Raw genomic sequence first — 24,938 nt, 5'->3', positions numbered from 1 at the left:
CTGTCCTCAGAGGTAGAGAAGATGACCCAATGGATTGGTCGTCTCATTCCAGAGCTTCTGCCGGACGTTTTTTTCTCCTGACGGTCACTAGGTCTGTGGTCGAGATGAGGGGGGATGGGACAACGGATGGGGCAACGAACTCGCTAACAGAAAACGCCTTGCTCAATCTTCTCTTGTCGCTACTTCTTGCCACACGGATCTCTGGCTGCAATTGTGCAACTGAGGAGATGAGAAAACTGGGTTGCATTATACTATATAATATTTCTCAACCGTAGCAACTTGAAGACAGGTGGACTTCAACTCCCAGAATTCCCCAGCCAGCATCGCTGGCTGGGGAAATCTGGGAGTTGAAGTCCACCTGTCTTCATGTTGCTACGGTTGATAAAAACTGTATTAGTGGATCATTAAAGCTGAGGTTAGCTTTGTTCAGACCTTTTAAAGAAAACAATAGAGATTACCCCTGACCTACAATCCCTTATTTGGCCACGGAAGAAAAGTGACTTATAACCAGTCCTCATACTTATGACCATCGCAATGTCCTCACGGTCACGTGATTGCAATTCAGGCCCTGTGTTTATGACAGTTGCAGCATCCCGGAGAGCTGTGATCGCTTGACAATGGCGTGATTTGCTTAGTGACCGCAGCACCAAAGCGAGAAACGTCATCTGATGGCATCGTTTACTGACTAACGTTCGGTACCAGCTTGCTCAAGCAGGAGATCCAGGTATATCATTCTGGACAAAAGGTTGTCCCATCTCTTCTGGAAAACCTCCAGGATGTCCCAAAAGGTGCTTTTTCAGGAGGCAACTGGACTTTCCTTGTTTTTCCTTTTGAAGACGTTTCGCTTCTCATCCAAGGAACTTCTTCAGCTCTGACAAGGATTTATCTAACTTGCAGACAGCTGGTCACTTGCATCCTTTTAGAGGTTCTTTGAGGCCACTTGGAGTTTATCTATGTCCTCGGGGTCACCTGAGCGGTGCAAATGCTTCCTGTAGTCTGCAATGTTTTTCTGTAGGAAATCCATTCCTACTCCCACACCATTCCAAGGGGGCCCCATCCCAAATTGCATGGGGATCTCTACAGACCTCCAGTGAAGGAGCACACACAACTTCTTGTGGCAAGCTGTTCCACTGGTTAATTGCTCTAACTGACAGGAAATTTCTCCTTAAGTTCTAGATTGGATCTCTCTTTAATGCTCTTCCACCTGTTACTTCTTACCCTGCCCTCAGGAGGTTTGTAGAATAGGTCAAACTTCTCTTCACTGTGCAGGCCCTCAAGTATTGGAAGGCTGCCATCATGTCACCTCTAATCCTTCTCTTCCGTTGACTTAGGCCCACCTGGTTCCCTCAGCTGTTTATCATACGGTTTAGCCTCCAGATCCCCTTACCCTATTTCTAGATCTTCTCTGACCTCCTTCCAGGGCCTCAACATCTTTTCTTTCTGACAGGAATGGACTCAAGTGTGGCCTCACCAGTGCAGTCTAAAGCGGTGATATCAGCACCACCAAATCATCTCTTTCCTCAGCCTGTGCTGAAGTAAAAGCAGGGTGGATAAAATAATATATTTCTTTATGTTCCATTGATAGGCTGCCTCTCCCTCTCTCCAAAGCAAATTAACCTAGAAAAGGGTTATATATTTTGCAGAATCTCTGCACATGTAGAACTTCAGAGGTCTATTTTGGCCCATAAGCCATGTGTCCCCACCCTTCCCAGTGCAAACTACACAACAGATTATCCTTCCCTCTGTCTCTCCTTTTGCAAGGGGACCAAAGCAATTCCAAGCTCACATATCCAAGGGTCAAACCACATCCATATGAATCCAAAGATCAAAAGATATGAATCCAAACATCTAGATATTTGAATCCAAAGATCCAGAGATTTGAATCCAAAGATATGAATCCAAAGTTCCAGAGATTTGAATCCAAAGATATGAATCCAAAGATCCAGAGATTTGAATCCAAAGATCCAGAGATTTGAATCCAAAGATCCAGAGATTTGAATCCAAAGATCCAGAGATTTGAATCCAAATTTCCAGAGATTTGAAACCAAAGATTTGAATCCAAAGATCTAGAGATTTGAATCCAAAGATTTGAATCCAAAGATCCAGAGATTTGAATCCAAAGATTTGAATCCAAAGATCTACAGATTTGAATCCAAAGATATGAATCCAAAGATCCAGAGATTCGAATCCAAAGATATGAATCCAAAGATCCAGAGATTTGAATCCAAAGATATGAATCCAAAGTTCCAGAGATTTGAATCCAAAGATTTGAATCCAAAGATCCAGAGATTTGAATCCAAAGATCCAGAGATTTGAATCCAAAGTTCCAGAGATTTGAAACCAAAGATTTGAATCCAAAGATCTACAGATTTGAAACCAAAGATTTGAATCCAAAGATCCAGAGGTTTGAATCCAAAGATTTGAATCCAAAGATCTAGAGATTTGAATCCAAAGATCCAGAGATTTGAATCCAAAGATCCAGAGATTTGAGAACGCTGAGGAAACACAAGGTGATTGCTGGTAGATTTCCTGTGGCCTCCTCGTGAGGTGGAGTGGGGTGGCAGACATGTTAAGATTTCTGCCTTAGTCATTTTAGGTGGTGTAACTGCTCAAAATCTACCCCAAAGGGAGAGGAAGTTCTTGTGATCAGAGTAGCATCACCCACACCCCTTGGGTAACGGCTCTTCCTTCCTTCCTGTCCCCTGTTGAGAAAAGCAGAAGGGCCAGGATCTTTATCACATCAACACCAAGAAGTGCTAAACCAGAAAGATCTCAGAAGATCCTACTCCTTGTCCTGTTGTCCTTACCTGAAGGAATAAGAATCCATGATGGAGCCTTTCAGAAGCCATCCGAGATCTCAAACTGCTATTTTTCTTGCAGGTCAGTCCAAAATAGCAAACCTTCTTCTACAACCTCTTGGAGGCAAGCTGGCATTGCCTATTTTAAATTACTCTTTGGGGGGGGGGGTGCATAAGGGCTTCCCATTGATCAAAAGCATCTTATTAATGCATCAGAATTGTTTTTGCCAGATTAGTGCAATGAACAAAATCGGTATATATTTGTATACAGCTAAAAGAAAAAAGAAAACATGGAATAACTTCTTGGCATCCTTGGAGGGGAAATAATTCATGTTCTGATAAAGTTAGAGAAGAACAGACTTTTGAATAGAATAGAATAATAATAGAATAAAATAGAGTTGGAAGGGACCTTGGCAGTCTTCTAGTCCAACCCCCTGCTTAGGCAGGAAACCCCACACCACTTCAAACAAATGGTTATCTAATCTCTTCTTTAAAACTTCCTGCTTTGGAGAATGTATAACTTCTGGAGGCAAGTTGTTCCACTAGTTAATTGTTCTCACTGTCAGGAAATTTCTCCTCAGTTCTAAGTTGCTTCTCTCCTTGATTAGTTTCCACTCATTGCTTCTTGTCCTACCCTCAGGTGCTTTGTAGAATAGCTTGACTCCCTCTTCTTTGTGGCAGCCCTTGAGATATTGGAACCCTGCTATCATGTCTCCCCTAGCCCTTCTTTCTATTAAACTAGACATGCCCAGTTCCTGCAACCGTTCTTCATATGTTTTAGCCTCCAGTCCCCTGATCCTCTTCGTTGCTCTTCTCTGCATTCTTTCTAGAGTCTCCACAACTTTTCTACATCGTGGCAACCAAAACTGGATGCAGTATTCCAAGTGTGGCCTTACCAAGGCCTTATAAAGTGGTATTAACACCTGATTTTGATTCTTCCCCTCTGTTTATGCAGCCTAGAATTGTGTTGGCTTTTTTTTTGGCAGCTGCAGCACACGGCTGGCTCCTATTTAATCCTTTTTGATAAGACTTTTTTCATAAGTCCCTCTCTGTTTTGCTCACATATCTATCACTGCAATCCGGGCAATTTACATTATACAAGGTGCAGAAAAAAGAGGAAGAAAACAGTGATGGAAAATACTAAGACTATAAAAGGGAAGAAAGGGAAATATAACTAAGTGTGGTCTTACACCATTACCATTCCTTGTCCCCTCATTCTTTCCACTTCTTTCTTCTACGCATTTGCTCTTCGTTTCACAAATGTACAACGTACATATTTATGCTTGTAATTATAAATTCAGGTACTTTTAAATCATTTACTCCTTTTACATGCCAAGCTACAATCTGTACGTGTGATCCTTATACCTATCCCAAGTATACTAAGGCTTTATAAAGCCTTAGTAAAACCACACTTAGAATACTGCATCCAGTTTTGGTCATCACACTATAAAAAAGATGTAGAGACTTTGGAAAGAGTGCAGAGAAGAGCAACGAAGATGTTTAGGGGACTGGAGACTAAAACATATGAAGAACGGTTGCAGGAACTGGGTATGTCTAGTTTGATGAAAAGAAGGACTAGGGGAGACATGATAGCAGTCTTCCAATTATCTCAGGGGTTGCCACAAAAAAAGAGGGAGTCAAACTATTCTCCAAAGCACCCGAGGGTAGAACAAGAAGCAATGGGTGGTAACTAATCAAGGAGAGAAGCAACCTAGCACTAAGAAGACATTTCCTGACAGTGAGAACAATTGACCAAAAGTTGTGGGTGCTTCATGATTGGGAGCTTTTAAGAAGAGACTGAACAGCCACTTGTCTGGAACAGTGTATAGGGTCCCCTGCTTGAGCAGGGGGTGGGACTAGAAGACCTCCAAGGTCCCTTCCAATTCTGCTATTCCGTTACGATCATCACCAAATGAGCCTCAAAATACTGTTGTGTGTCACTTTTATGACTTTCACCTAATGCGTTTTCGAGAAGGAAATGGAAGCTTTTAGAGAAAGAAATGCATTGGATTCTGTATGTGTGTGGTTTTTCTTTTTAAGACAGTGTTGAATTCCAGCAACTATTTGGGCAACTCCCTGCACTTTTCTTCGCAAGAGTTTTCAGAAAGTGGTTTGCCATTGTCTCCTTTCTAGGGTTGAGAGAAACTGACTAGCCCAAGATCACCCACTGACTTTATGTCTAGGTTGGGGAAGGGGACCCGATCTCCCAGTTTCTGTCGTGATGCCATTTATCACTAACACAAACTGGCTGTTTGTTTGTTTTTACCAAGAGAAAGAAATAGAATAGACTTTGTTGCCTTCCCTGCTCACCAGTACACTGGTTAGTTTTTCACATCCTCAACCCAGTCAAAATAAGCTAACTAGGATCACTAATCTGGAAGCTGCATTGCAAGCCAACATAGTCTTCTCACATACCATCAACTAGATAGTACATGCAGCCTACTTCAAGATATCTATTACTATATTCTTAGGTACTATAAAGAGAAGGGGAGAATTGTATTTGTTTGTTTGTTTGTTTGTTTGTAACTCAAGGGGGTCAACGTACGCAATTGCTTCCTTCTTCTCTCACAACAACAACCCTGTGAAGTGGGTTGGACTCAGAGAGAGGGACTGGCCCAAGGACACCTAACTGACTTACATGCCTAAGGTGGAACTAGAACTCACTGCCTCCTGGCGATTGGCCCAACGTCACCAAATTGGCTTTCATGCCTAAGGCGGGACTAGAACTCACCATCTCCTGGTGATTAGCCCAACGTCACCCAATTGGCTTTCATGCCTAAGGCAGAACTAGAACTCACCATCTCCTGGTGATTAACCCAACGTCACCCAATTGGCTTTCATGCCTAAGGTGGGACTAGAACTCACCATCTCCTGGTGATTAGCCCAACGTCACCCAATTGACTTTCATGCCTAAGGGGGGGGGGGACTAGAACTCATCGCCTCCTGGTGATTGGCCCAAAGTCACCCAATTGGTTTTCATGCCTAAGGTGGGACTAGAACTCACCATCTCCTGGTGATTAGCCCAACGTCACCCAATTGACTTTCATGCCTAAGGGGGGGGGACTAGAACTCATTGCCTCCTGGTGATTGGTCCAAAGTCACCCAATTGGTTTTCATGCCTAAGATGGGACTAGAACTCACCATCTCCTGGTGATTAGCCCAACGTCACCTAATTGACTTTCATGCCTAAGGGGGGGGGGGACTAGAACTCATCGCCTCCTGGTGATTGGCCCAAAGTCACCCAATTGGCTTTCATGCCTAAGGTGGGACTAGAACTCACCATCTCCTGGTGATTGGCCCAAAGTCATCCAATTGGCTTTCATGCCTAAGATGGGACTAGAACTCACTGTCTCCTGGTTTCCAGCCTGGTGCCTTTACCACCAAAATACCAGACGGTTGGTTGGTTGGTTGGTTGGTTGGTTGGTTGGTTGGTTGGATGGTTGGATGGTTTGTGGAGTGTCTGGCTTATGGCCCCAAATAACTTGGCTATTGGCTTGGGTGTTTGCTTCTCCACCCAACCTTGTTCTCTTGACTCAAGCACTGACTTGCAATCACATGTCAACATATGTCAAAACTCCAAGATGGGAAACAGAAGGGGAAGTCCAACAGAATGGGCTCATCAAAACACAGAGAGCAACCATATATGGAGTCCCTTTCTCGAGACCTCCCTCCTTCGATGGAGAACTTCAGGGTGGAGCACGGTGTGCTTAGCAGGAGCTGCAGAGAGGATGCTAGAAGAATGGAAATAATTTTGTGGGGGGTTTTTTTCCCCTCCCCTTACTTTTTTGCAGGTTGCATCCTGAGCTGCTTGCTTCAGCTGGTGCCAGCTCAGGAAAACCTAACTGTGTTTTCTGTACCTGAACAACCCATCCTGGGTCAAAACATCATCCTGAATGTACAGAAAATCCAGGAAGGATTTTTACGATGCGAGTGGACGCCACCCTCTGGGAACAAAATCGAATTAAACCCCGATTCAAAAGTCACCCAGGTTAACACTTCCCAAGTCGGAGTGGTGCATCGGAATTGTTCCTTGAGTATCACAAATCTGAAGTCATTGCATCGAGGAAAGTATACCGTCAAAGTCACTGTTCCTCCTGCAAAGCAGCAAGAGACAAGAGACCCATATCTTATCTATATCGGTTCCATTTTTCTGATGTTTTGTGGTAAGTTTTCAAGAGCCATCTTGCAGACTGTATTCACCTGGCAATGCCTAGCCTGCAGTCTAAATGTTTGGAGGTTTGCAAAATATTGTTCTGAGCGAAGCTTCCCAAGAGCATGAAGCCAACTCCTTGTCCCGGTAAAAAACCCCTTTTATTAATTGACTGTGAATTTTTCTCATTCACATCCAGCAAAATCTTTCAAGGGAGTATTTATAGTCACAGACCTTATCTGGCTTGGAGAGCTGCCAGGGTGATATTTGCAGAACTTGGCAAGGACTCTCAGAGAGTCACGAACCAATGAAGTGAACTAATTGCCTCCTGCAAACTCCATTCCCCTTTTGCTCCTCTTTTATTTCCTCTGGGAGGGGTCATTCATCATCCACCCGTGGCCTTACTCCCAAGTCGACCCCTCTTCTTTAGCTGTTCCCTTTGTGTAGCAACTCTGCACATGCGCACACTGGGAACAGGCTCCAGCTGTTCGTCTGCCTCACTGATCTCCGACTCCGAAGGCAGCTGACAACTGGCATACGGCTCTGGCCCCCTCTCTGCCTCCAACACAGAGCCCTCATCAGAGCCTTCCCCAGACTCCAGGACTGGCCCATCTTCCTCCTCAACCTCCTCACTGTCCGAATCTGCTGCAAGCTCTGCAGGCAGGCCACCACAAAGATATTCTAAGCAAATTAAGCAAAGAGCCTTGCTAAGCTATGAAAGAACAACTCATATCATCCTCTTTTAATGACCCCATAATCCCTTGCTGGGTGGAGTCTGGGCAACTGAGAGTTGAGTACTTACTGGCCAGATGCCCTTCCTGTTGCCAATGCAGAGTTTTATTCAGCAAAGATATTCTCATTGTGCCCAGAGAGAGAAATATCTGCCTCTACCTAGGATTGAACTTACAGCCTCCTGATTGTGAGGCGAGAGCTCCACCTCTAGGCCACTGCGACATTCAAAAGAATAACTCAGATGTACAGTAGGTATAGTTGCTAGATGTTTAACCACCCCGCTTAAGCATGTTTGCAAACACACGCTCAGTGTGTTATGTAACAGGCAGAAATCTAGCTATGGGTAGTCCTCAACGTACAACGGTTCATTTAGTGACTGTTCAAAGTTACAACGGTGCTGCAAAAAGTGACTTTTGAGTATTTTTCAGACTTGCGACCGTTGCAGCGGCTCCATGGCCACATGATCAAAATTCAGACGCTTGGCAACTGGTGCATGTTTATGACGGACGGTCGCAATGTCCTGGGGTCATGTGATCTCCTTTTGCGACAAAATAGGGGAAGCCAGATTCACTTAACAACCATGTTACCAACTTAACAACTGCAGTGACTCACTTAGCAACTGGGGCAAGAAAAGTTGTAAAAGGGAACAAAACTCGCTGAACTCAGCAATAGAAATGTTGCGGCTCAATTGTGGTCATAAGTCGAGGACTACCTGCAGTGGCAATTGTAGGATTGGAAGTGGGGAAGTGGGGTTTAGTCCTTGGGTTGTTTTGAGAGTGTGCCCAACACAATTGTAGTATCTTCAGCCAAAGAAATTGCAGGAATCCCAAATAGCACTTAGCAATAGCGCTTAAACTTATACACCGCTTTACCACCCTCTCTAAGCAGTCTACAGAGTCAGCATATGGCCCCCGACAATCAGGGTCCTCCTTTTACTCACCTCGAAAGGATGGAAGGTCAGGATTGAACTGCTAGCAGTTAGCAGAATTAGCCTGCAATATTGCATTCTAACCAGTGTGCACCAAGGAAGGGAGGGAGGGGAGGGAAGGGAAGGGAAGGGAAGGGAAGGGAAGGGAAGGAAGGAAGGAAGGAAGGAAGGAAGGAAGGAAGGAAGGAAGAAGGAAGGACGTTAGCACTTATACACTGCTTCACAGTGCTTTTCAGCCCTGTTTAAGTGGTTTATAACCTCTTGCCCCCAACAATCTGGGTCCTCATTTTACCCACCTCAGAAGGATGGAAAACTGAGTCAACCTTGAGCCGGTCAGGATCGAACTGCTAGCAGTTGGCAAAATTAGCCTGCAATACTGCATTCCAACCACTGCGCCACCAGAGTTCTTATAAAGGGTAGATCAAAAGAACAACCTTGACAAGGATACCCTTCGCCAGGGTCAGAAGCAAACGTCTTGCGTTCCTTTTCCTAGCTCCCTCCTGAGATAATGGGGTGTTCTTTTAATCCACTTCATTTGCAGAACAAATCCGTATCAACGTCGAACCCCAAAGTCCGCGTGTTGGCCAGAATGTCAAGCTGACCCCCGTAGGCATCCCAGACGTTCGTGACTTCTGCGAATGGGAACAAAAAATACAAACTGGAATTAAAAAATTCGAAGGTTCCGGAGAAGAGCCCAACAAACGGAAGAACCAACAACCCCAAGTCAGCCAAAAAGATTGTTCCTTTCATATGACCCAGTTAACCCCGGCTGACTCTGGAAACTACTCTGTTCATGCCGAAGTGTCTATAGACCAAGACTCCGCCAGAGAAGGGAAGGGAACTAGAGAGCAAACAAAGTGCTATCGAGGCCAGACGCAGTTAAAGGTCCTATCTAGTGGTATGTATTGTTTTTTTTATTGTCACTGAACTGAGATGAAGATTTGAATCTTCCTCCTTCTCCCCATAAACCCCATTCCCTTCTACAACTGATGAGGTTACCTAGTTTGGTAATGAAATGTCTGCAAGAAAACAGCCAAGCTCCAAGAGTACTAAAGACCTCACTATCCTCCTCCTCCTCCTCCTCCTCCTCCTCCTCCTCCTCCTCCTCCTCCTCCTCCTCCTCCTCTCCACAAACCCCACTCCCTTTTAGCACTGATGAAGTTACCTAGTTGGGTAATGAAACGTCTGCAAGAAAGCAACCAAGCTCAGAGAGCACCCCAACAGTCCTCCTCCTCCTCCTCCTCTTCCTCCCCTCTTCCTCCTTCCTCTTCCTCCTCCCCGCCCTTCTAGCACTGATAATGTTACCTAGTTTGGTAATGAAACATCTGCAAGGAAAAAACCAAGAGAGTACCAAGGACCACATAGTAGTAGTACGTACTACTACTAGTAGTAGTAGTAGTAGTAGTAGTAGTAATAATAATAATAATAATAATAATAATAATAATAATAATAATAATAATATACTGAAATTAAATTTGGAAAAAAGAAGCAGAAGGGGTAGGTGAAAAAACGTTGTGAAAAATCTAAAATTTCTTGGAGATGATCGGCCTTTATACACCCTGTAGTATAGAAAAGGAGAAGTCCAGTGGTGGGATTCAGCCCGTTAGCACCGCTTCGGCAGAACCGATTGTTCAATTTCTGAGCAGTTTGGTGAACTGGTTTTTGGAAGACATCATTAGGGCAGAGAACCGGTTGTTCAATTAGTTGAATCCCACCACTGGAGAAGTCCCTACAAGCATAGAATTGAGAAGTTCTTTATAGAATAGCAGAGTTGGAAGGGACCTTGGAGGTCTTCTAGTCTAACCCTCTGGTTAGGCAGGAAACCCTACACCACTTCAGACAAAGGGTTATCCAATCTCTTCTTAAAAACTTCCAGTGTTGGGGCATTCACAATTTCTGGAGGCAAGTTGTCCCACCGATTAATTGTCCTCACTGTCAGGATATGTCTCCTTAGTTCAGGGGATTCTGGGAGTTGAAGTCCACAAGTCTTAAAGTTCTCAAGTTTGGACACCCCTGCCTTAGTTGAAGGAGGTTGTTTGGTTAGAGGAACATGGGGGTCCATATCTTTCTCGTTAATTCAATCAAGTAATCGCTCAATCAATTTCTTTAGCCACCCATCTCAGTCAATGACTCTGCCCCCCCCACACACACACACACTTTGGTCATTTGCATTCTTTCAGAGTCATTGAGGCCATTTGGAGGCTTAGCTTTGTCATCAGGGTCACCTGAGTGGAGCAAATGGAGTGTGGAGCCTTCCTGGGACTGTTGAAAGGATGATAGGATTGTAGACTGGAGATAGATGAGGTTGTATTCCCCGCCCCGCTCTGTTAAGAGAGGGCCGTGTGGCCTCAATGACTTTCCAAAAGGATGCAAATGACCAGCTGTCTGCAGGAAATATCAATCCTTCCATTTCCCCATAATCCATTCAGAGCTGAAGAAGCTTCTTGGGATGAGAAGCGAAACGTCTTTAAAGAAAAACGAGAAAGTCCAGTTGCCTCTGGGGGGGGGGGGAATTAACACCTTTGGGACACCCATGACCTGGAAAACCTCCGTAGACATTTACCTGAATCCTTGTTCAATGGCAGATGTAGACAAAATGCAGTTATTATTTGCAAACTAACGTAACACCGACTTGTAGTTTCAGGATCAGCTTCCGTGAAATATAGTGCAGGAATCGTTGCTGCGGCTTTGCTTGGATCCCTCACCTGGACCAGCAGTCTGTCTCTCTTGCCACTGCTCTTCGGTAAGTAGATCTCCTGCCTGGAGTGGGTGGAGGGGCAGGAACACGGGGAATCCAGAGGGAAATGAGAGGAGGATTTGTTGGAAGAAATGCCCATTTGGGTTCAGCTCCAAGTGGGTAAAAAAGACCCTGGAAACATGGAGGATGCTTAGAAAGGATGGTTTAATGGTGAAGCAGAACCACCAAGTACTGTACCTGTGATTCTGGGTAGATGACCACATGGAGTGGAGAGTGATATATATTTATACCCTCTTTTGGGCCTTGCCCTATAGCAGTGATGGCAAACCTTTTTGGCACTTTGCTTCCTTCCTTCCCAAATCCTTCCTTCCTTCCCTGATCCTTCTTTCCTTCCTTCCTTCCTTCTTTACTTCCTTCCTTCTCTTTTTGCTTTCCCTCTTCTTTTTTTCCTTTCCTCTCCTCCCTCCCTCCTTCCTTCCCTCCCTTTGTTCCTTCTGCAAGTTAACGCGGGGGAAACCACAATTCCCAAATAATTTTTTCCCAGGAAGCATCAAGAAGAGAAATTTGAGTCTCTCCGTCCTTCTTTTGCTTTCATTTAGAACAGGGGTGTCCAAACTTGGGAACTTTAAGACTTGTGGACTTCAACTCCCAGAATTCCCCAGCCAGCTTAAAGTTCTTAAAGTTAAAGGTCTTAAAGTTCCCAAGTTTGGACACCCCTGATTTAGAACAACAGTCATCCTCAGCTTTTTCTGAGGCTAAAATGACCTTGGGCCACTTGAATCAAAGGGGGAAGGATGGGGACGCCTGGAATAGGAATTGCAATTTCTTCTCTTTTTTTTCCCATAGGCGTGTTGTCGCCGTTCTTTCCTGAATGCTGAATTTGGAAGCAGTTCCTTCCTTTGTAAAAGGTAGGTTTGTTGTGTGGGACCTTGGGAGGGTTAGAATTCAACTCAATTCAGCTCAGTTTTGCCCAGAAAGCCAAATGTTTGACGAGTGGCCTGCAAACCAAGACAGAAGTGAAAAACAACTTCACGACCTTCAGAAGAAGTTGGCATTCTAAGAATTCCAGTATCTCCTTCTAGGGAGGAGTAGAGTTTAAGATAGCAATAGCACTTAGACTTATATACCGCTTCACAGTGCTTTACAGCCCTCTCTAAGCGGTTTACAGAGTCAGCATAGCTGCCCCCAACAATCTGGGTATCCTCATTTTACCAATCTCGGAAGGATGGAAGAAGGCTGAGTCAACCTTGAGCCTGGTGAGATTAGAATGCTGTGGCCTGCCAGCAGCCAGCAGAGCTGGCAGCAGTCAGACATTGAGGAGGTTGGGGAGGAATATGGGCCAGTCCTGAGGGGTGAGGGAAGCTCAGACGGGGGCTCTGCATCAGAGGCAGAGAGGGAGCTGGACAGCAGTGAGGCAGAGGAACAGCTGGAGCCTGCTCCCAGTGTGCGCATGCACAGAGCTGCCGGAAGACAAGAACAACGAAGAAAGCAGGGTCAATTTAGGAGTAAAGCCACACCTTGGAGGTGATTGGTCCTTCCCATAGGAAACAAAAGAGGAGCGAAGGGAGAGGGGGCTTTTGCAGGAAACAATTCATTCCTTCGGTCATGTCAAGAGTGGAAAGTTCTGTTGGTGATTATAAGAAACTCTGTGCCAAGTTTGGAAACTAGTTATCTGGCAGCTCTCCAAACGAGATAAGGTGCGTGTGGATAAACATTCCTATGAAAGACTGTTTGCTAAAGCCTTGCTGACTGTGAATGAAAGGAATTCGCAGACGTGTAAATAAAAGAGGTTTTGTCGGAACCAAAACTTTGCTTCTTGCTTTCCAAAGAAGCCTGGATCAGGACATCAAACTGCCAAATTGCAGTTAGAGTGAGTCAGGTTCTTCCCACAACTATGGAAGTTCATTAGATGATTCTGGACCAGTCCCTCTTTGGGATAATAGGATATAGTTTTGGGGATCTCCAACTGAGCTAAGCCATTGACTTCCCTTTCTCGAAAGAGATCATTCTCTTAACGTTAGAATTATAGTTCACATTTGTTATTAATTACAATGCTCCTTTTAATTGCAAACACTATTATCAATAATAAAATAGCATTATTATTATTATTATTATTATTATTATTATTATTATTATTATTATTATTATTATTGACTTAAGGACTGAGATCGCTGCCTAATTGGTCCTGAATAATATTGTCTAATTAATATTTTGCTTTCTCCCCACTAAATCTTTCGGCAGATATTTGCAGAGAAGAGGCACAAGAATTAATCCCACGGCTGCGTGTGTAAAGCTGAGCCGCTCTGTGCTTGGATATTAAGCTTGATCTGATGCTGATTTCTTTTGAAGCTCAACTTTGATCAAACCTGTGTATTAGCTTAGTTTATTTCTGTTTAAGTGGACAAAACCTACGTCATTCTCAACTTTAAACCTTGAGGATGTTCGCAACCGACAAAACAGCGAATAAATAAATTTGGAGTCAAAAAATGATGGCACATAATCAAAATATTATAACATTTTGTATTAAGCACCTGCAGCTTTTTAGAAAGTTAATGTGAGGTTTGGAACACAACAGAAAAATCCACGGATATTCTTTATACATTTTTACATTGTTCAAAATAAAACGTGTTGTTGCTTTTTTCACTTGAAGGAAACAACTGTCGATGAAGAATGTTTGGGTCTTTTAATGAACATTTCTGTATTGGATTGCATATGCTTTATGGGGGAAGGGGGAAGTTACCTTGAGAGATTATTAAACTATAATCCCAAAAGCCTTTGCAATGTAATTTACAACTGCTGGAAATTCAACTCCTAACCTCTCCTTGTTTTAACCCTTCTATCGGTAATCCTCGCCTTACAACAGTTCATTGAAGTTATGCAACGACACTGGAAAAAGTGACATGAGCATTTTTCATGCTTAACGACCATTGCAGCATTCCCGTAGTCATGTGATCAAAAGCCAAATGCTTGGCAACTGGCTCATATTTATGATGGTTGCAGTGTCCCGGGGTCATGTGACTTTCTGATAAGCAAAGTCAATGGGTAAACCAGACTCACTTAACAATCTTTAAGAACCGCGGTGATTCAGTTAACAACGGTGGCAAGAAAGGCCGTAAAATGGAGCAAAATCCACTGAACAGGTGTCTTACTTAGCGACAGAAATTTGGGTCGTAAGGACTACCTATATTATCTTTTTGCAACATTCCTGGCCCTATTCGGACAACAAGAGAAAGAGGAGTAGTAGTAAAACAAAACATATTTTGTCCCCTTTCTAGTCAGCAATGAGTTGAGGTTAGAGCTGCAACATAACAGTTTTAGGGACTTTCTCGATCATTTCTCAATTCGAGCCTTAGCACATTACAAGCATTGGCTCACAAAACCACTAGTTTGCCAATTCAGGTAGTTAAAAAAAAAAAAACATGCCATCCCTTACGGTTACAAGAACATTTTGCAACTTTTTTTTTCTTTTGCAAATACCGCAACCCGAAGTGCAAGGAAGGAAGAGTTGAGTTTCAAGGCTGCAAATCGACAGTCCCTGGAACTAGAGAGAAAAATGTGCTTGCGCAAATAGCTAGGAACACTTTTGTGACTTTGCAAACTGAATTGTGAGTGACATTTTTGCTGCTCTCAAAAGGTCAAAGGCCAACCTTTCCTGCGATGCGTGCCCAAGCTGAGAGAGAACCCAATAAAACATTCCAGATGATCAGTAGAGGTAAAAGAAAATATATTTATTCAATCCACGTTTTGTTAAAATATTCATGACTGGGAGAGGCATGGGAACAAGGTCAGCCAATGAATAGGCATAGCAATGGGAGCTTAAAGAGATCTGAGTCTGTGCAGAGAACTGAAACGGAAACTTAAGAAGAAAGCAGTCTGCTGCTCTGAGAAGTAAACTAGCAGTCTGTCTGGGCTTGTCTGCTAAAAGGAAACTAACTTGTGTTTGTAACCCTCCTACCTTGTGTTTACTGGGAAGAACCACCTGTTGGCATTGTACATTTATTCATCTTTTCTTACGTGTATAAGGAAGTTAATGAATCCAGCTGAATCAGTTATCTGTGTGTGCTTCTGGATTTGAACTTATGCAACAAACTCTGACGTCAAGTCAGATTGGGTGGGGACCCTGCTTTCCTTATCTGTAAACACAATGCATATATAAATGGGCAATTCATCTTTCCTATACATAGTATAGGAAAATATCCTATACATATACAGACAGACATGAATCAATTAGGACATTTTTTTAGGAAACCTGACATTTATTTTATTATTTGTTAAATTTGTTTGCCACACATCCCATTGTGTGGCAACTCTTTCTACACATATGTCTTCCTTTCCAGGGGTTTTATTTATTTCCCAACTTTATTCTTTTTATAAATAACTCAAGGTGACGAACATATCGAATACTTCTTCCTCCTCCGATTTCCCCCATAAGATCCACCCTGTGAGGTTTCATGCCAAAGGCCTGGACTAGAAATCACAGTCTCCTGGTGATTGGCCCAAAGTCACTCGGCCGGCTTTCATGCCTAAGGCGGGACTAGAACTCACAGTCTCCTGGTTTTTAGCCAGGTGCCTTCACCACTGGAGCAAACTGACTCTATATAACATTTACACACGGATTTTTGCTACAAGATGGGCTCATTTATTTATAATGACAAGACCCAGCCTTTTCCTCATACACAATTCTGCCTATACGATCTTTCATCAATCTTTAATTTAAGCTTCTTGTAAACCTATAAGGAAAATATTCAAACACTGTTGCTTCTTTTGATATTTTATATACATGAAAATTCAGCCTACCAGATCCGATCTTGCAAAAATTCTGAGTTTATTTTCTGCCTTTCTTGGCTGCCAAGAAAAGGGGTTGGACTAGAAGACCTCCAAGGTCCCTCCCAACTGTGTTATTCTTGTTATTCTACTGCCAAGGTTTCTGTTTTTTGTGCTGGTGCTCAGCTGTGCCTTTAAGAACAAACGACCTAATTTCTTGATGCAGAGAAAATAGTTTCCTCCCTATTTCCAGGCTTGGAAATAACAACAGCCACCCCACTGCACCTACGTAATTTCTGCCTGTTGACAACCTGTTCTTAAAGGCAGGCGTGCATTCCAAAGGTCTGAGAACTGGCAAGGTGCAGCCTGCAGTTTAATGATGCGCCCCACGCTGGATGTGTTCCAGTTTTGGGACCAAGCCCAGGGACAGGAGGACCGGTTGCTTTCAGGAAGTTTTCAAATTGCAAGCACTGATCATCCGCCAACCCACTTAAAAAAATGCAGAAGTAAAGGCTCTGGAGCATGCAAACCGAATGTGGGGAAAGGTTCAGTTACGATCAAGATGTAGAAGTCAGAATAAGGCAGTTCGATCTTAAGGAAGGAACGGTCACCAGAATAACTTGGAAGTCTTCTAGTCGAACCCCCTGCTCGGGCAGGAAACCTTATACCGTTTCAGACAAATGGTCTCTGGTTGTCTTAGAGGAGCCCATCTTCTAGACTGACCATCTGGTCTCAAAGCTGAGGTCAGCTGGACATCTGTGCAAGATTTTCACAAAAACATATACACAGACACAACTGGGGTGAATAAAGCTTTTTCTCTGTATGTGAATTATTTGGGGTCCTCAGAATTTTTAGAAGAATTGTACGATCACAGAATAACAGAGCTGGAAGGGACTTTGGAGGTCTTCTAGTCCAACCTCCAATCAAGTCTGTATTGAGTGACAGCCCCGGCTGTCCATTTCTTCTTCCATCCCTCTAGATCTTCTAAATCCTAGCCCACATTTTGGGTGAAGGTTGATGGCCAACTGACTGCCCAATTCTGTTTGACTCCCTTCCATCAAGGGGACAGTCTTGGGTTCAATAAAATCTGGATTTAACGCTAGGTTAAAGTTATTTCCTGTATTCGCAGTTTGGCAGAGAAAAAGTCTTCAATCCCATATAGAAATATTTGGATGGAAGTATATGGTTTTCATCCCAACATTTTTGGATGGGCCATCATCACACAAGAATCAGGAATCTCTCAGCAATAGTATTATTATCTCTTGATTTCAAAGTAAATGGAGTCAGTCCTATAGAGTAAATCCTTAAAAAAACAGAGAAAGAAAGAAAAATACATCAATAAATAAAGTTGCACACCTTTGGCATTGACAAAAATGACCAGCAGTCAATTGCGAAAGGCAGCTTTATTTTGATCAGCTTACATCCTGGGATGACAACCTCTTTTAACATCATCAAACCAGGGGTGGATTGCTGCCAGAATTACTGCTGGTTCAGTGCCTCAAACATTTTGCACACTCGTGCCCATTTGCAACTAAAAAGGTCTGCACCTATGCAAAACCGTTAAAAATGGGGGGGAGGTGTTTGCACTGAAAATTGTTCTGCGCATGCGCAGAACTGAAAAACAAGATGGCAGCCCTGAGGGAGAATGGGTTCGTGGGCGTGGCAAGCCTGGGTCATTGCCGATTCCAGTGACCCAGTCCGTCAAGTGCCTACCGGTTCATTCGAACCGGTCCGAACCCACCTCTGTATCAAACAACAGCCTCCTATTCTCAGATCTTTGGGAATGACTTGATGGGTGGATAAAAATGCCGAATCCAGTCTAAACATCTGGCTGACTGTGCAACCATCAATAATTCATAGGGATCTCTTGGAAAATGGGTTGAAAGATTTCTTACCACACCTCAGCCTGTGGCTCCTTTTTATGTCAGGTCCAGTTTTGTGATTATTATAAATTAAGCCATATGGAAGACCTGCTTAGGTTAATCCCCTGACTTGGAACGTACCGTATAGTTTGATTCCAGGTTGGGCCAAGTTCCTGCAAGAGGCTGCAAAGAGAGGCAAATATATAATAACCATGGAGGAAAAAAATCCCTTCATCTTGGAAAACCAAGATTCTTTTTTAAAAAATAAATAAATAAACAAACTTTTCCCTTTCCTTTTAACTTTGCATTTTTAAGAGAAATGTTAAAAGAGCCATTAAACCAAGCAAGACAAACAAAAAACAAAAAACAAGAGGGCAGCCAAATGGCGCCATCGAAGTTCCGCCCATTTTATGTAAATTGCCTGTGCAAATTTTAAAATGGGCGGAGCTTTGATGTCCCTGTTTGACTTTACATAGAGACATTTTGTGAAGGCTCTTTTTTTGGCAGTTAACGAGGAAGGAAGGAAGGAAGGAAGGAAGGAAGGAAGGAAGGAAGGAAGGAAGGAAAAGAATGGAAGGAGGGAAGAAAGGGAGGGAGGGAGGGAGGGAGGGTGGAAGAAAGGAATCCTACTCCCACAAAGAAAGAGTGGGAAAACAGGAGTAAATCCCAAAGCCATCCATGCCTAGTTTCTCAACGTTGGCAAATTTAAGACTTGTGGACTTCAACTCCCAGAATTCATGCTGGCTGGGGAATTCTGGGAGTTGAAGTCCACAAGTCTTAAAGTTGCCCAGTTCGGAGGCCTCTGCTCTAGAAAAGTGAAAGTGAAACTCAAAACCAGAAGTTGCTCTTTGGCGTTATCTGTTCTTCCAGTGGGGGAAAAGGGGACATCATCTGTGGAACCTTCTATTCCGTTCAACATAGATCCACCTTCTACTCCAAGGAGGTCACCAACTCAAGAATCTGGTCCACGTTGGTTTGGGCCAATGCCTGAGCCCTCAACCTCCTTCACTGTTCAACCTCAGAAGAAACCAAGGAGAAGACACTCACCGGAAGAGGGGCAGACATCGGGAGCAGATCCTTTGGTGTTTCCACTGGAGAATCCATCACTATATAAATGGGTTCCTTGTCATCTGGACAACAAAAGGAAAGAGTGTCATGGGATCACTAACCCACATGGAGAATTGTGAAGTTTGTGAAGTGTTAATACCACTATATCATGCCTTGGTAAGGCCAACTTGGAATCCTGCATTCAGTTTTGGTCGCCACAATGTAGAAAAGATGTGGAGACTCTAGAAAGAGTGCAGAGTAGAGCATCAAAGATGATTAGGGGACGGGAGGCTAAAACATATGAGGAACGGTTGCAGGAACTGGGTATGTCTAGTTCAATAGAAAGAAGGACTAGGAGAGACATGATAGCAGTCTTCCAATATCTCAAGGGCTGCCCCAAAGAAGAGGGAGTCAAACTATTCTCCAAGGCACCTGAGTGTAGAACAAGAAGCAATGTGTGGAAACTAATCAAGGAGAGAAGCACTGGAGCGGAAGAAACTGTCTTCGTGGCCATGGAAGATTGGACCATGGGATGGACTTGTGGGTGTGGGGGCAAGATCTTGAACTTTCAACTGGGTGGAAAAAACGGGAAGCTTTCAGATTCAGGTATTCCCAGATGTACCAACATGGCTCTCTTAATACATTGAGGACTCTCTTGCCTCAGACTCTGATTTTATATGGGATGCTATTTGGAATCCTGACATTAACCCAAATCTCCCTTAAAATACTCACCAACTCCCCCGAACCTCAGGGTGCTGTCCAGGGTCCTCAGCCCCAGTGTGACAGAAAGAATGAAAGAATGAATTGAATGAGTGAGTGAGTGAGTGAGTGAATTGAATGAATGAGTGAGTGAAGGAATGAATGAATGAATGGAATGAGTGAGTGAGTGAATGAGTGAATGAATGAATTGAATTGAGTGAGTGAGTGAATAGTGAGTGAAAGAATGAATGAATTGAATGAGTGAGTGAGTTAGTGAATGAATGAATTGAATTGAGTGAGTGAGTAAGTGAGTGAGTGAATGAATGAATGAATGAATGAATGAATGAATGAATGAATGCAGGTGGATTGACAAGTGCCCCAAATGTGGTCACATGACTGCAGGGGGGCAGGGCAGCCATTGGAACTTTGAATCTGGGTTGTAAGTACCTTTCAGGGGAAGGGGGCGTCCATCATAACTTTGAATGGTTGCTAAGTAATTGATCATAAATCGAGAACTACCAGTAGCACACTTACCATGATTAGATGGAGATGATATTTTTGCTCCTAGATCCAATTTTCCTGTTACCCTAAAAAAAAAAAGAGAGAGAGAGAGATTGGGCTGGATGAGAATGAAGATCAGTCAATACTTCCAACCTCCTGCGTACTTGCAAGAAAGTGCCGATACACATCGTCTGGGTGGGGGGGGGGTACTCCTTCTTCCTGGAACCGAACCTGAAAGGCATAATTTCCCCTCCGACCTGAATCCCAGCAACACTTGCTCAACTACCCTGTAATTTCGAATTTCAACATTTAAAGACCTGATTAGAATTACACTGAACTGGGGGAGGAGGGGAGAGAGGGGGAAGTGGGGAAACTCTTACCCTGTGCTGTGTTCGGATTTATGTAAAACAAACCGGTAAACCATAATGGCTACTAGTGTCCCGCATAGCAAAACGCCGACCAGCACTCCGGCCACGATCCAGCCCAACTTCGAAGGCTCCTTGGGAACCTCCTTAAGGGGTGAGGTCCCTGTGGTGGTTGCTGTGGTCGCCGTGGTTGCTGTGGTCGCCGTGGTCGCACTGGCCACAGGTGGTGCTAGAATGGAAATAAGGAGAGAGGGGTCAGGGTGAACCGTTCCTGACCCCCACAATATCCAGCGAGGCTTTGAAGTTGTCTTAGATGGGACTCTTAGCTCACTGGACTTTCAATGGCTGGAACTCAGCTAAATTTCCTGGACATTCACCAGCTTCTCACAAGTTAGTGAGAATTTTGGTTGCATCTGAGATGAGTGGTGTTCAACCTCAGCAATTTTAAGAGGGGTGGACTTTGATTCCCAGAATTCCCCAGACTGATAGATGGACTTCAACTCCCAGAATTCCCCAGCTAGAGATGGAGGGACTTCAACTCCCAGAATTCCCCAGAGAGATAGGTGGACTTCTATTCACAGTATTCCCCGGGCAGTGTCCTTTAAGAATTACTCAGCTAGGGGCTTTTGAGATGGAAGGACTTCAACTCCCAGAATTCCCCAGACAGATAGGTGGACTTCAACTCCCAGAATTCCCCAACTAGGATACTTTGAGATGGGTGGACTTCAACTCCCAGAATTCCCCAGCTAGGGTATTTTGAGATGGGTGGACTTCAGCTCCCAGATAGGTGGACAAAATCTCAGAGTTCCCTAGACAGCATGCTTTAAGATGAGTGGATTTCAACTCCTAGAATTCCCCAGACAGATAGGTGGACTTCAACTCCCAGAATTCCCCACCTAGAGTATTTTGAGATGGGAGGACTACAACTCCCAGAATTCCCCAGAGAGATAGGTGGACTTGAATCCCCAGAATTCCCCAGCCAGCATGCTTTAAGATGGTTGGACGTCAACTCCCAGAGTTCAACAGTCATAATCAGTATGAAAAATGGTCATAGGTCATTTTTTTCGGGGCCGTTGAAACTCCAAATGGCTACTAAACAAACTGTTACATAAGTCAAGGATCCGCACTTACTACTCAACCGGAGCTCAACAGAGGCATTGAGAATTTCTTGGGGCCGCAGTATAATCACAACGTTGTACTGGCCGACGTCACTGGGCTTCAGCTCAGTGATCTGGATAGATCCATTGTGGAAACCAAATTCTCTGTTGGTAAATTGAACCCCATTGCGCTGAGGACGATAATTTCTGGGGAAAAAGGTGAAGATCCTTGAAGACCCCTGAGAGGCCATCCCTCGGTACCAGTTGACCTCACGGATGTCGCCCTGCACTCTTTCCACAGAGAAAGTGACATTCTGGCCTTCGGCGGGCGTCTCCGGGATGGACACAATACGGAGCCTGCTTGCTTGGACCAGAATAATCCACAGGGCTAGGAAACAGGCTGTCAGGAGAACAGAGAAAGAATTGTATAGGGCAGGGGTGTCAAACTCAAGGCCCAGGGGCCAGATCTGGCCCACAGGGTGCTTAGGTCTGGTCCATTGGCCGCCCTGGAAACAGCAAAGGACCAGCCCGTGGGGCCTCTGTCAGAGAAAATGGAGCTGTGTATGGCCCTCGCAGGCCCCGTTTTTGGCTGCGGTGGCCTCCTGCAGCCCTCTGCCAGTGAAAATGGAGCCCAAGCTCTGCTTTCACTGGCAGAGGGCTGGTAAAATAAAACAAAACAAGAGGAGAAACGTTTCCCCTTTTGCATTTGAGCATGCCAGGAGGGACAGGAAAGGAGAAAGGAAAAGACAAAGAAATTGATGGGAAGAGGAAAAATGGGGAAAGAGTGGAAGGAAGAAGGGAGAAGAAGGAAGAGGGAAGGAGAAATGAGAAAAGGAAGGAAGGAAGGAAGGAAGGAAGGAAGGAAGGAAGGAAGGAAGGAAGGAAGGAAGGAAGGAAGGAAGGATATTATAATGACAGTGAGGGAGGGTCTGAGGGAAGTCCTGCCTTAGCACAGGCATCCTCGACACGAGTGATGTTAAGCTGCCCGCACCCACCCTGACCACACCCACCAGGGTCCCCCCCACTGAGGTCAAACACAATCCAGATACAGCCCTCAATGAAATTGAGTTTGACACCCCTGGTATAATTGAGGAGAGAAGCAACCTAGAACTAAGGAGAACATTTCCTGACAGAACAATAAATCAGTGGAACGGCTTGTCTTCAGAAGCCTTCAGAATGCTCCAACACTGGGGGTTTTAACAAGAGATTCGACAACCATTTGTATGAAATGGTAGAGGGTTTCCGGCCTAGGCAGGGGGTTGGACTAGAAGACCTCCGAGGTCCCTTCCATCTCTGTTTATTCTATTCTCTTCTGTTCTATTCTGTTCTACTGTATTATTCTATTCTATTCTGTATTATTCTACTCTGTATTATTCTATTCTATTCTATTCTGTATTATTCTATTTCATTTTATTCTATTCAGTATTATTCTATTCTGTTCTGTATTATTCTATTCTGTATTATTCTATTCCATTCTATTCGATTCTGTATTATTCTACTCTGTATTATTCTATTCAATTTGATTCTATTCTGTATTATTTTATTCTATTTTATTCTCTTCTATTCTGTATTATTCTATTCTGTATTATTCTATTCTGTATTATTCTACTCTGTATTATTCTATCCTATCCTATCCTATTCTAATTCTAATTCTATTCTATTCTTCCCAGTTCTACCACTTACCTCTCAAGGAAAAGTGTTTATAAAAAACCTCCATTTTCACTGCTGGCTTGCTGCTTGCTGGAACCCAAATCTCCCAAAATCCAGCGGACGAATCGAAGCTTGAAAGGGGGATGGTGACCTTGCCAGTCAAGCCTTGGAATTCCAGCTTCGTTCCATTCTACGGGGGAGAATTCTCAGGGGTTCCCAAAACTACATCTGCTCTTTCAGGGGTGCCACAATCCAGGCTGAAGTTTCTTCCAAGTCCTGACCGGCCTTCGAGGAAGGAATGCGAAAACTGGCGTCAAACCCGCCCGAGCTTGGCTCCTTGGCTGTCAAGGAATGTTCTGGAATATTAAGAGCCCAATTACCCCCATCAAGAAGCCTGGTGACTGAGGATCCCTTACCTGACAGGATCCAAAGTCCAGGGTGGTGAGAGATCTCCAACCTTAAGCAAGGATTCCAAGATCTTTCCCAACCTCAGAAAGTTCAGATTGCTGATACTGTTCTGATCGAGGCTTCCCGAGAGCATGAAGCCAACTCCTTGTCCCAACAAAAAACCCTTTTATTAATTGACTGTGAATTCTGTTTATCTCTGTCTGTCTATACGTGCCTCTATATTTTCCAACGGTTAGAATAGACGACATTCTACTGTGACATTGCAAACTTTCTCTCACTGTGTCTAAGGATGGATAATTTGGACAGGAATATTCCCAAAGGACCAAGGAAAAACAATTTGAGAGGAGAAGGGGGGAAGCTGATGTCTAGGGAGGACTGTCCTCCTTCGTTCCCCAAACATAGCAGGGATCTCCAAACATAGCAACCTTAAGACTTATGGACTTCAACTCCCAGAATTCCCATGGCTGGAAAATTCTGGGAGTTGAAGTCCACCAGTCTCAAAGTTTCCAAGTTTTAAGATCCCTGTTCTAAACATACAACCACTCTCTTTGACCCAGAATAGAATTCAAGATTAACTGGAGTTTCTGTCTGAATGATCTAATGCTCACAAACAGCCTTTCAGGATCCCATGGGATCTTCCCGTTCCCTTCCAGCCCTACCCACTCAACTCTACTCCCCTCCTGCTATGGAAAACAGCTCCATTTTCTCACCTTCAGTGAAGAAACAGAGTCTCCAAGGAGTTCCCCATCTCTGGACCTTCATGGCTTGTTGTCCAAATTCATCGTTCTCCGTCCTCCTTCCCTTCCTTTCTGCGTTACACCTACAAATTCCTGAGTTTCACCAACCGACCCAGCTGGATTGCAGGATGACAGCAACAGGCGGGGCAGCTGCATTCACTCGGGTGTAGGAAGGAGTCTACAGCTCCAAATATTTGCCTGTCCTTGCACAACATGCTCGGCTGAGTGAACTTCCCCAAGACTTTGGATCAGAAACCAGCTAAGGAGGCTGGGCTTATGCAACCAAAACACGCAGAGCCTCAGGGGGGTGAAAAGCTAACCTACCAAGCGTAGCAGCCCCATCCAGCTTTTGCAAATCAATATTTAACAGAGTTGGGAGGGACCTTGCAGGTCTCCTAGTCCAACCCCCTGCTCAGGGGGTCAGGGGAATATAGGGGATATATAGAGGAGCCCTATGTCATTTCAAACAAATGATTGTCCAATCATCTTCTTAAAAACCTCC

The 24,938-nt window shown here is 44.1% G+C and overlaps 2 protein-coding genes across 4 annotated transcripts; one reads left to right on the top strand and one right to left on the bottom strand.

Moving 5' to 3' along the window:
• Window positions 1-2,692: 2,692 nt before the first annotated feature.
• On the top strand, window positions 2,693-14,077 carry LOC309396707 (uncharacterized protein). Its single transcript, XM_081962073.1, has 6 exons — window positions 2,693-2,880; window positions 6,590-6,961; window positions 9,150-9,506; window positions 11,253-11,351; window positions 12,153-12,214; window positions 13,548-14,077. Exons 1-5 carry the CDS (start codon window positions 2,826-2,828, stop codon window positions 12,182-12,184), a joined length of 915 nt encoding a protein of 304 aa, XP_081818199.1. The 5' UTR covers window positions 2,693-2,825; the 3' UTR covers window positions 12,185-12,214; window positions 13,548-14,077.
• A 938-nt stretch (window positions 14,078-15,015) lies between these two features.
• Window positions 15,016-23,489, bottom strand: LOC309396708 (uncharacterized protein). 3 transcript variants are annotated; one of them, XR_014176150.1, is made up of 7 exons: window positions 23,325-23,489; window positions 21,676-22,041; window positions 20,560-20,773; window positions 20,213-20,265; window positions 18,980-19,062; window positions 17,966-18,115; window positions 15,016-17,373 (listed from the first exon to the last, which is right to left on the bottom strand). XR_014176150.1 is itself a non-coding variant. In XM_081962074.1 (7 exons), exons 1-7 carry the CDS (start codon window positions 23,356-23,358, stop codon window positions 17,326-17,328), a joined length of 840 nt encoding a protein of 279 aa, XP_081818200.1. In that variant the 5' UTR covers window positions 23,359-23,489; the 3' UTR covers window positions 15,016-17,325. The 3 variants fall into 3 exon arrangements, 2 of the variants coding, with proteins under 2 accessions (XP_081818200.1, XP_081818201.1); XM_081962074.1 differs by having other exon boundaries at window positions 18,074-18,115; XM_081962075.1 differs by lacking the exon at window positions 15,016-17,373 and adding an exon at window positions 17,383-17,934 and having other exon boundaries at window positions 18,074-18,115.
• Between the last annotated feature and the right edge of the window lie 1,449 nt (window positions 23,490-24,938).

This window comes from Natrix helvetica, assembly GCF_964273705.1.
Source record: "Natrix helvetica genome assembly, chromosome: 9".
In the NCBI taxonomy this organism is placed as follows: Eukaryota; Metazoa; Chordata; class Lepidosauria; order Squamata; family Natricidae; genus Natrix; species Natrix helvetica.
Note: the sequence above shows the minus strand (reverse complement) of the source record. Positions and strands in the feature narration are given on the sequence as shown.

Excerpts from the sequence above, each read along its gene's own strand:
- LOC309396707 (XM_081962073.1), top strand. The coding sequence starts at position 2,826 with ATGATGGAGCCTTTCAGAAGCCATCCGAGATCTCAAACTGCTATTTTT. Across the intron at positions 2,881-6,589 it reads AACTGCTATTTTTCTTGCAG|GTTGCATCCTGAGCTGCTTG; the intron begins GTCAGTCCAAAA and ends ACTTTTTTGCAG. Across the intron at positions 9,507-11,252 it reads GTTAAAGGTCCTATCTAGTG|GATCAGCTTCCGTGAAATAT; the intron begins GTATGTATTGTT and ends TTGTAGTTTCAG.
- LOC309396708 (XM_081962074.1), bottom strand. The coding sequence starts at position 23,358 with ATGGAGGTTTTTTATAAACACTTTTCCTTGAGAG. Across the intron at positions 19,063-20,212 it reads ATCATCTCCATCTAATCATG|ATGACAAGGAACCCATTTAT; the intron begins GTAAGTGTGCTA and ends TTTGTTGTCCAG. Across the intron at positions 18,116-18,979 it reads CGATGTCTGCCCCTCTTCCG|CCTCTTGCAGGAACTTGGCC; the intron begins GTGAGTGTCTTC and ends CTCTCTTTGCAG.